Source organism: Geotrypetes seraphini, chromosome 8 (genome assembly GCF_902459505.1).
Source record: "Geotrypetes seraphini chromosome 8, aGeoSer1.1, whole genome shotgun sequence".
Taxonomy (NCBI): domain Eukaryota; kingdom Metazoa; phylum Chordata; class Amphibia; order Gymnophiona; family Dermophiidae; genus Geotrypetes; species Geotrypetes seraphini.
The window spans coordinates 179988002-179999657 of NC_047091.1; the positions used below are offsets into that span (position 1 = coordinate 179988002).

Consider the following 11656-nt stretch of genomic DNA (forward strand, 5'->3'; position numbering starts at 1 on the left):
TTATTATGGGAAAATTGTATCATTCATTGCAAAAATCTATTAATGGTCCCCAAATCTTCTTAAACTTATCTATATAACCTTTTTGTGTTGCAAATGTACGTTCCATTTTATACATATGGCATACTGAATTATAATTTAACCTGTCATAACTTTTCTAATTGTATGTTATTTGTTGAACTGCTATTCCAGTTAATCTTTTTTTTATTTATTTACCGTTTGTTTTTGGAGGTTTTTTGAGGAAATCCACCCAAGGTGTCATACTGCAAGAATAAACTGAATATAGACAATTATAGCAGTAGACATATTCAAATAACAATACACATTCTGGTATAGTATGCCACTCACAATGCATATTAAGGCCCTGATTCTGTAAATGACACCTACCAAGTTAGGCGCCTAACTTAACCCCTAGTTTACTAAACTGCAGTAGAGATTTCTACCGCGGCCCAGAGCACGAAGTGCTCCGACACTCGCAGGAATTTTGTGAGCATCGGAGCATTTAGTGATAGAAATCTCTACTATGGCTTAGTAAAAAGGGGGTGGGGGTTAATTTTTTTTTAACATTGGTTAATTGGTGCAGATAATTGAAAGTGCCATTGAAAATCAATTTAAAATAAATAATTTTCGGTTAGGTGCCTACCTGAAGAGTAGACATGGCTAGGGGTGGAGTTTGGGCATGGTTTGAGTTAGGTGCTGGTATTATTAGGCCAAGAAACCCCTGGCCTAATTTATCGGTGCCTAGCATTGACACTTAACTTGAGCTAGGCACCACTTGGCACTATTCTACAGATGGCGCCTAACTTTGAAAGACATGCGGTAGGTGCAGTTTATATAACCAGGCCTTAAATGTTGGTTTGAACAAGCATTTTGCAGTTTGGAGACTATTTTTAATCAAATTATAAACTCCTTGTATAAGAATGCTTAACAAAGGACAGCCCTGTTCAGACTGGCACATGGAAAATAGGAGTTCCTGAGATGATAAATTAGGTCAGAAGGGAAAAGAGCAATTTTTGGCTGGTTATGTTGTTAACTGTTTATTGCCTTTCTATTTTAATTCTGGCATATTCCTTATATGTAACTTTCTCTTACGGTCTGTACTCTAGTTTTCGTCAGGATAATTCTGCAACTGTTGTGGGCAATGCCAGGGGGCAAGGGCAGTCTCGAGATACTCTACAGGAACGTAGGAAGAAAGAAACCAGCAAAGGAACTCGAGCCAATCACAACAGACGGTCCCTGGCAGACAGGAAGAGGAACAAAGGCATGATTCCGTCCTGATAAGAACTGCATTTCAAAGGGCTCTGGGGACTACACAGTATTTAGCCCTAAACCAAAGTAGGAATGCACTAGCCCACCTGAGACCTGGAGATGAGAGTGAGCACAGAGGGCCCAGTCTGCTGAAGTCTTTCAGAAAACTCCATATGTGGAGTGTTTACCAGCAAAAGTCAATCGGCTACTCTGATTGCATTAAATTTACCCTGAAGACACAGATGAAATGCCTGAAGCAGGCATTCACTTTTTAAGACAAATATTTTTCCCATATTTGGAAAGGAAATGTTTGTTTAGTGATTTTCACAAAATGTTTTATTCTCTCCCAACCACCCCCACCATCCAGTTGAGTAATACATAAGTTTGAAAAGAAACTAGCCAGTTAACTGGCATGCCTGAAAAACTAAATGCAAATGCCAAAAAGGAGGGTGTCTAGCTGTATCTTCAGCACCTGAGATCTAGTTCTGTCTTCTCTTTGCTGAAGTATAATGTACTATTATACTAAATATATCAAAAATGGCTTAGAGAGTGGATACAAACAGTTGGTGCGCACATGTGAACACACAACATCTGCACCTTTTGCAAAGAAAAAAGTTAAAATACAGATAATAGTTTTACGATTGTATTTAAACAAAGTGCACTTTGAAGGTATGTATAACTTTTAAGGGTCCAATAAAAAGGAGAAAGATCTTATGGATATCAAATGAAAAACAGGAAAGTGAGGTCCAGAACAAAGGCAGTCCAGGGAGACTAACGATCTATATGTATACCAGGTAACCAGTCAATATCGCGACACGGGCTGTGTTTCAGCACCAGTGCCTACATCAGCACAAAGTGCATTAATACTGTGTCGGACAAAACATAGACATCGGAGCAAAGCAGACAGCTTTACTTCAGAACCCGAATGTACTGGAGCAGGTAGTTTTTTTGACTCAAAGCCAAGCATTGTTTCCGACGTGGACAAATGCACTCATTTTGCTCCGATGTCTATACTTTGTCTGACATTGTATTTGAGCTCGGACTCCTGAAATGGGCATTATTACTGAAACACGGCCTGTGTCGCGTTTGCTCAAAGAGGAAGAGGGGGCCACTTGTTGCTATAACTATAGATTGTTACTTTTTTTTTTTTTTGATGATGCAGGCAAAGTTTATTTTAAACAAACAGATTGTTGCATACAAATGAACCATTTTATATAAAATATGGGACCCAACATGGTCCTTGTTTAGAACAGTCTTCCTCAGGGGTCCCAAAAAGTGGTGGTAATAAAGGACATGCAACAAATGCCTGATCTGTGTTTTGTGTACTTAGGTGGTAATGAACCTCTACTTTTCCCTGTGAGACTATCATTGGAAAGCTTTCATGTTTATTACTTTTCTCCTTGGACCTCCTTTCTTATGGACCTCACTTTCCTACTTGTTATGTATAGAACATAATTTTTTTCAGATGTTTAAAAATCATGAATCATCTCTGTTTGCATCTCTTCATTGTACTACATATTTTCAGATGCAGGAGGATGCATAACTCTGGACTCTTGAGTGGCCCATATTCTTTATAGGGAGGTATCTGTATGCAACAACACCTGAAACAAATTAAAAAAAAGAATTTTTCTAGTAATTCATCCTTGTATTGGGTTAATAAAATCTCCATGGTACCCTAGTATTTCTAGAGTCTGAAGCAAGCTGGAAATGTAGGAGTCAACAAGCACCGTGGTGTTGGTTTATTTGTCAAAACACATCCAAATATCAAAAATGATGATTTTGAATGCAAAAATTGATAATTGCTCGATGGACCATCGAAAAAGGAGAAATTCACTATACTATGATTGTATAGACTTCACCACTATATATTCATCTTTAAAGTTGTAGAGTCATCTCAAGCTGCAATTTCATTGAACAGTTTGCCATCAAAACCATAATTTCATTATCTTGCTATAGAATTCAAGAAAGCAATTCTAAAAACTGTGTATGGTAAATTTGTAACAAAAATATGCAGTAGTCACAATGCAGTCAGACAGCCAGAAACAGCAGTATATTAAAATCAAGAAAATTCCCAATCTGTTCAAAAGTAAGCCCCTAACCATGTTGCCTTTTTTTTTCCAAGACATTTTTGATGCATGTGTGTGTGATGTGAGTTTTGCACCATGAGTGCAAAATTAAAACAGCATTAGGAAATGGGATGATCTTGTTTCTGAAATATAATTATTAGCAATAGAGTTGCACTTGAAACATCTACTCTGTTGCTCTAGTCGTGGAACTATGGACTGGGATAATTAAGAGAATAATAATGAAAAAAATAATTTCAGTAATCACTTGCTGTATTTGAGTCAGGTGTTTAGAGCATTTCTTTTTCAAAAGGGTAAGTGCTACATCATATAGACCTGCTCTTTTTCCATTTGTTTCCTTCTAAAAGTATCATTTAACGTTAAATACTGAAGCCTTTTATAGGTGGGGAACACCATATTACAATAGTGAAAGCCAAGGGTATGAATCTATCAGTACATGGTGTGTATGTGTACAACCAAAAAGGAACAAAATGCAGTTCTTCCATTAAAGATTTGCATGCAGAAGACTAAGGCCTGGGTTTGAAGTAAAGCTGCCACTCATAAGTGGGTTCTTCAGTGTATCAGGGAGCCTACTGTTATGGATGAGGGGATGGGGAGTAGAGCAGGAGTAGGCAATAGGACCCGTGGTTTGTGGAGAGGGAGAAGAAGGGGTGAATGCTGGGCTTTAAAGGGGTGGGAGGATCGGCATGCGAGGGAGTAAATGCTGAGCAAAGGTGAACAAGGCAATTGATAGGGGAGGAACTGTGCAAAATGGGGTGATAATGTCAGGAATGTTTGCGTTCGTTTGGGATGGGGCGGATGCTGTATAATTTGGCATGAATGATGAATCCTAGGTTTACAACTAGACTGAAAAGTTGATTGACTAGTGTTAACCCTTATTTTTAATCACAGTGTTACTGCTGTTTTGAAACTGATCGTGTTTGTTTGTTTTTCTTTCGCATAGCTTTTGACTATATGCACAGAGTAATTTTATAATGGGGTACCTAGGCTGTCAAGGCGTACATGTTGCACTTTTTGTAATATAAAAGCGACATCTGTGTACCTTTTTATAAAATTATACCAGGGGTTGTAGGTTCACACATAATATCTCTTCTTCCAGATAAGATTTAGTGCATATTTGTATATTTATAAAATATGTACCTGTGAGTAAATCCTGTCCCTGTTTCAATTCTATCATATGTGTAATATGAAAAGTATGGCAAACACATTCAGGTAGTATATTTAAAAGGGCTGGTCAGAAAGACAGTATTCAGCTTACCAGTACTTGTGAAGGCAGACAATCGGAGAATCAGCAGGTTCCAGGGTGGGTTCCATGAACAGAGTGTGGATTTACAAGAAAGATTAGCAGTGGAGGATAGGCTGGGGAGGGCTTCAATGGCTGGGAGGGTATAGATGGGCTGGAGTAGGTTTTAACTGAGGTTTCGGCAGTTGGAACCCAAGCCCACTACCGGGTAGAGCTTTGGATTCTTGCCCAGAAATAGCTAAGAAGAAAAAATTTAAAAAATTTAAATTGAATCAGGTTGGGCAGACTGGATGGACCATTTGGGTCTTTATCTGCCGTCATCTACTATGTTACTATGTTAATCATTCATTATTATACAATCCCAAACAATCAGGGTGGGGTTGATGATCCAACTATCAAAACGGAGGAACCAAAAGCAGTATCCTGCTTGGCCGCCACATTGATCCGGTGAAGGTATGCAAAGAGGACAGATCTCCTCCAAAGAGATCGCTGATGACTCTGCCCAAGAAGAGGAAATGCCTCTAGTCAAATGAGCCACACTGAGGGAGGAGGCCTCTTCCCCACTGCAGCGTATGCAGCAGAAATGGACGTGCAAATCCGTCTGGAGATGGTCACTTTGGAAGCTGGCCTGCCCCTGTGGGCAGGACCCATCAGGACGAACAGATGGAGACCCAGAAGTCATTCATTGCCTCCAGGTACAGCAACAAGATCCTGCGCACATCCAGGGACTGCAGAACTCAGTCCTGCTCTCTTGAACCAGAGGGCGCAAAAGTTGGAAGTCTTACCTCTTGGTTAACGTGGAAGGCTTAAACCACCTTAGGCAGGAAGGATGGAACCGTGCACAAGGAGACACCGGAGTCTGTAATCTGGAGGAATGGATCCCAGCAAGATAGAGCCTGAAGCTCAGAAACCTTGTGTGCCGAAATAATGTCCACCAGGAAAACTGTCTTGATAGATCCATCAGAGAAGCATGTTCCATCGGCTTATAAGGTGGACAAGCCAGAAACTGGAGAATAAGGTTAAGATTCCATGTTGGACAAGGTGCCTGAAGAGAGGGCCGCAGCCGAAGTGCACCCCTCAGAAATCGTATGATGTTCAAATGAGAAGCCAAGGAGCTGAGACAGGAGATACTAGCCAGCTGAACCCAAAGGGAAGCCACCTCCAGCCCTTTCACCAAACCATCCTGAAGGAAGGCCAGAATTCTGGGAATGGACAGAAACAAAGGATTCTCCTGTCTCTATGCATTAGGCCTGATAACATCTCCAAGCTTTCGCATAAGCCACCAGGGTGGACTTTAGCTTGCTGCAGTGAAGGGTAGAAATCACTGCTGAACAGTATCCTTTACTGATTAAGGCCATGCGCTCAAAAACCAGGCCATAGGACCAAAGCGGTCCGGAACCTGAAGTGCAATAGGAACCTGTATGAGCAGACAGGGGTGACAAGGAAGCTTAAGCCCCGGACCCAGGTCGGTGTACTATAGGTGCCTCGGCCAATCAAGCGCAATTAGAATCGCCTGACCCCTGTGAGATGCAATCCGCCTCGGCAGGCAGCCAATCAATCATGGGCCAAGGAGGGAAGACATACAGAAGACTCTTCTGCGTCCAGGGCTGCACTAGTGCATCCAAGACTTTGCTTCCCTGCTTGCGCCAGCAGCGATCCGCTTTCCTGTTGATCGAATATGCCATGAGATCGAACATTAGAAGACCACATTGGTCTACGATGCAATCGAATGCTCTCTAGGACAGGGACCATTCCCCAGGAGCCAGTCTTGTCAGCTGAGATCGTCCACCTGAATGTTGTCCATGCTGGCTGCATGAGCCACAGAGACCGCCAGAAGATGGTGCTCCACCCAGCAGAAGAGCAGATGGGCCTCTACATCCAGGGAAGCACTCTTGGCACCCCCCTGACGATTGAGGTAAGCCACCACCGTGGCATTGTCAGAGAAGACCCGCACTTCTTGTTCCTGAAGGTGTCGCATGAAGAGTAGCAGAGCCTGGCAGATCATCCAAAGTTCTAGACATAAGAACAGCTTTACTGGGTCCATGAAGCCCAGCAGCCCATTCTCACAGTTTCTAATCCAGGTCACTAGTACCTGGCCAAAACCCAATGAGTAGTAACATTCCATGCTACCGATCCAAGGCAAGCAGTGGTTTCCCCCAACTTTCTCAGTAATAGACTATGGGCTTTTCCTCCAGGAAATTGTCCAAATCTTTCTTAAAACCAGCCATGCTAAATGCTTTTATCACAACCTCTGGCAATTCGTTCCAGAGATTAACTATTCTCTGAGTGAAAAAAATATTTCCTCCTATTTCTTTTAAAAGTATTTTTCTGGAACTTCGAGTGTCCCCTAGCCTTTGTAATTTTTGAGAGTGAAAAATCAATCCACTTGTGGATGGTTCACATCATGGAGCCTCAGCATGTCTTAAGAGACTTTATTGGAAAATAGCGCAGAGTACAGTGATTTTTGCAGGTTTTTGCTTAAATCGTAGTAAATCAGAGGTTTTACCCTCCACTGTGGAGTTACAGAATCAGGGTGGGTGCCACTTTTGAAGGGTGTCTGTCTGACTTCTTTTAATACCTTGGTGTACACCTGTCAGCTTCTATGACTCGATTTTATTCTAATGTTCCTAGATTCCTAGCAGCTACAAAAATATAATAATTTTATTTTTATATATCGCAATACCTCAAACAGTTTAGAGCGGTTTGCAGAGGAAGAGACTGTATACAGACGGCGATATTACAAAAAACTTTCAAAATTACATTAGCATGGTAAGATTAATCAAATTTTTCCTTGAAGCGTTTTAGAAGTACATCAAGGCAGAAGTGGAGTCAGAAATTTATCAAAGGGATAAGTTTTGATTGACTTCCTAAAAGTTTGGTAAACTTCCTAAAGTTGGTTTATTCCATTTGCCTGCTTGGAATGATAGGGCTCCTTTTATGAAGCCGCATTAGCGACTTTTCATCACGCGCTAAACCATGCGCTAGCCTAAAAACTACCGTCTGCTCAAGAAGCGGTAGCGGCTAGCGCGGCCGGTGGTTTAGCGTGCGGTATTACGCGCATTAAACTGCTACTGCACCTTCGTAAAAGGAGCCCATAGTGTTCTATCAAGGAATCAACTGAAAGCCTGGCAGGATCTGCCTCTGCCACTTCTGGGCAAATAGCTTTGGTCTGCATGATGATCTTCCTGCAATGGTTATATATCATGCAAATGCTTCCCCTAAAATTATTGAAGGATCTCTGTTGTTTATAGATCGCTTGCTTGTCTCACTTGTGTTAGAATTGCCATAAGCCAAAACTGTGCTATAATTTAGTGAGGGTTGGACACAGGGAGACTTGGGTCTCCTGAAATTTGGACACAAATATGCTTCATTATAAAGGACTGGCTGCAAGGGGAACACCAATACATTTACCTAACTTATGAGTTGGCTTTCTATGCCCGTATTCCTTGCATGGTTTATTACGTATGTCACGTGGTGACCTCCCTTGGGCTTTACATACAAGTGCTTTATTCAAATCCATGCTTCTGGTGTGGGGGAGTTTAGTGCACAGATTGGGGGGTGACCCCAGAGTTATTAACTGCCTCCAATCAGACTAATGCATTTGTTCCCACAGGGAAGTGCGGATTAGGTGGTAGGGGGAGGATTTTGAGGAGGAAAATTGTAAACAATTGTATTTGTTGAACCTCAGTTTGGATGTGCTATTTCTTTGTTCAACAATAAAGATTTGAACATGAAAAAGTGAGATCCTCCCCCTCCCCCCGGGCACATGGACATAATCATAAATTAGAGAAGTTTTTTGCTGCTTGCATTCCCATTTTTTAACATTTGTAATTGAAATGATATTTTGAACACTAGCATGGACTTTTAAGTTGTTAATGCCTCTAGTAAGTAGAATGTGTATTGATGTCATCTGATGATAAAAGGTGATGATAAAGGCTATTATAGTGATTCATTATGGTAGTAAGTTTGTTGTATTTTATATCCAAAGCGGTCATGCCCCATGTAGTATGATCATGAACATTGTCCTTGAGCTTAGATGCCCTCAACGAGACGAAGCTGTGAACATGAATGACAAGAGAAGCTGTTCGGGTAGATATATCATAGCCATCCAACGTGATCCTAATCAGATGCTTAGCACAATTCTCATCTTTTAGATGTTGCAATGTCATTTTATTTTCCCTCAGGAGGATGCTGCTGATTGCATTTTCTCCAGTAGAGCATAAAGTTATTGGCTGAGTTAGACAACAGCTGCAGAAATACAAGAATTTATCTCTAGAAACACTCTCCTTCCCATGCTGTCAAATGGTCTTTGATCTCTGCTTCGTGTAGTTGGAATGAGAGATCAAACAAATGTAAGTGTTGTGATAGCTGTGGTTTTGACATAACCAGATGAGAGTCCATTTTCACCCTTCTCAGCCCCCAAGCTGAATATTATAATGCCCCTATATCACTCCATGGTGTGATCTCACATAGAGTATTGCGTTCAATTCTGGTCTCATCTCAAGAAAGATATAGAGGCACTAGAAAAGGTTCAAAAAAGAGCAACCAAGATGATAAAGGGCATGGAACTCCTCTCATATGAGGAAAGACTAAAAAGGTTAGGGCTCTTCAGCTTGGAAAAGAGAAGGCTAAAGGGTGATATGATTGAAGTCTACAACATCCTGAGTGGAGTAGAATGGGTACAAGTGGATCGATGTTTCACTCCATCAAAAATTACAAAGACTAGGGGGCACTTGATGAAGTTACAGGGAAATACTTAAAAAAAAATAAAATTAATCTTTATTAATTTTCAAATCAGTAAAAAGTGCAGAACACTATACATCCAGTAGCCATAACAGTAAGCACTTATTTTCAATCAATAAAATTATATAAAGAATAACCCCCCACCCCCACCTATTACTTATGCATGGAAATACAGGGAAATACTTTTAAAATCAATAGGAAATATTTTTTCACTCAGAATAGTTATGCTCTGGAACGCATTGCCAGAGATTGTGGTAAGAGTGGATAGCGTAGCTGGTTTTAAGAAAGGTTTGGACAATTTCCTGGAAGAAAATCGTCTGTTATTGAGAAAGACATGGGGGAAGCCACTGCTTGCCCTGGATCAGCCGCATGGAATGTTGTTACTCCTTAGGTTTTGGTACTAGGGACCTGCATTGACTATGAGAACAGTCTACTGGGCTTGATGGACTGTTGGTCTGATCCAGTAAGGCTGTTCTTATACCAGGGGAAGGATGATCTGCCACAGTTCCTTTAGGCCTCAGGGCCTGACTTACAAAGGTCCTTTTCCCCAATCTGTCCAAACCAGGGTTTTAATGCATAGTAAACTAAACTAACTAAACTAAACCTTGGGTTTGTATACCGCACCATCTCAGTAAATGCAGAGCTTGGCACGGTTTACAGGAATTAGGATGAGAGAGGAACTCCAGTGGGGAGTTTAAGAGTTAGATGTAAAAGGGTGGGGAAGGTGGGAGAGGCCTAAGAGGGGGGAAATGTTACAGTTTTGAGAATAGCCAGGTTTTTAGGTGCTGCCAAAAGCACACAGACAACTGTTTCCGTCCCCCACTACCCAATCCACAGACTGATGCTCTCTGTTCCCAGCAATCTCAGCCATTCTGTCAGTTCTTCCCTTCCTCCCCCATCTAAGGCACCTTTTAGCTTCCTCACCAGGTAGGCTGCCACTGCTGTTACAACAGGAGTTTCTTGTCTGTGCTGCACAACTCAGTACATGACCTCTCATACAGGTCTCACGCTGAGAAGACATTGCTCAAACCTACTGAAAGCTGTAAGTTCTAATGACACTCTCCTTTCAGTGGTAGCAGCCTGAATTTAGGGCCTGAAGAGCCAGGCGGTCAGAAAGAAATATCTAGGCTACAAATTAAATCTCGCTATGAATTGTAAGTAGTCAAGGCCTGCCTTATAAAGTCTTCAAATTTAGGAACCAGCAGCACTGACCTCATCCCCTTGGAGTGTGTGAGCAAAGAACATTTGGTAAATTAGTCCCATAATGTGCTAGTATGCTTCAAATGCAAAACACTAGACTCCCTTCTCAAAAAGTACTGTCAGCAGTGTGGCAGCACAATTTTTACCTCAGCGTTGGTGAAAAAAAATGTTTATTTTGTGTTAACTGTGGACCATCAAATCATATTTTGAACCTAGGACATTTAGATTGCTTGTTCAGTCTTTGATACTCAGTATTTTGGACTACTGCAATTCAGTTCACATTACCAGACATCGTACAAATGTACTTAGACTATGATGAATGCAGAATGTCGTAGTACATTTGATCTTCGACTTGAAAAAAATCAGATCATATCATGTTATATTACAAGGAGCTCCATTGGCTTCCATTTGAGGCCTGTGTGATGTTTAAACTGGGAACACTGTTATAAAACCTTACATGGTCAAGCGCCCGAGTACCTGTTAGAATTATTTACTTTATTCACATCGAATTGTCCACTATGTAATATTGCTTTATTTGTGTCCCCCCCCCCCCCCCCCCAAGGTTGTGTTTATAAGAAGTCCCAGCAATGCCTATTTGCATTTCAGGCAGCTAGCTGGGATAAGGAGTTATGCTATTTAGAAGGTCTTGTTCTTATATACACTACAGAAAGTTACTGAAATCATTATTTGTAAAATTTTTAGAGAATTGAATTAATTGATGTTTATTCTGTAGTTCACTGGGAATGTCCAGTTTTTCTTTCTTTTGTGGACCGCATCGATCCGTGAGGTTTTGCGGTCTAGAAATGTAATGAAAGGAGGGACAACTGCCCCATTTGTTCACATTTCATCATGATCTCCATCTCTACCAGCATTGCCCTCTCACTCCTGAGCTGTTAAACCCCTGACTCTTAACCCCAAATAGAAACTCCTAACTGGTCTGTGACTTGAACCAGAGCTCACACTTACAAAGCTGAGTCACAAAGGTCCGGATTCTCTAACTGGTACTGATTTTTTAGGCAGCTGTAGCCACCTAAACTCAGTAAAATAACACCACTGAAACATTTTGAAATGAGTTTCAAAGTGCCTACTGGCACCTAAAATATTGGCATTGGAGTCACGCCTTAGGGTGCCTACAGAGGCA

General features: G+C 41.2%; 1 protein-coding gene across 4 annotated transcripts in view; it reads left to right on the forward strand.

Moving 5' to 3' along the window:
- ASCC2 (activating signal cointegrator 1 complex subunit 2) overlaps positions 1-3441 on the forward strand; it is a 108439-nt gene extending 104998 nt beyond the window's left edge. For all 4 annotated transcript variants that reach the window (XM_033955074.1, XM_033955073.1, XM_033955076.1 and 1 more), the window contains one exon: positions 1104-3441. In XM_033955074.1, coding sequence (XP_033810965.1) covers positions 1104-1275 — 172 coding nt within the window. In that variant the 3' untranslated portion in view covers positions 1276-3441. The remainder of the gene's footprint in view (positions 1-1103) is intronic.
- The last annotated feature ends 8215 nt before the right edge of the window (positions 3442-11656 follow it).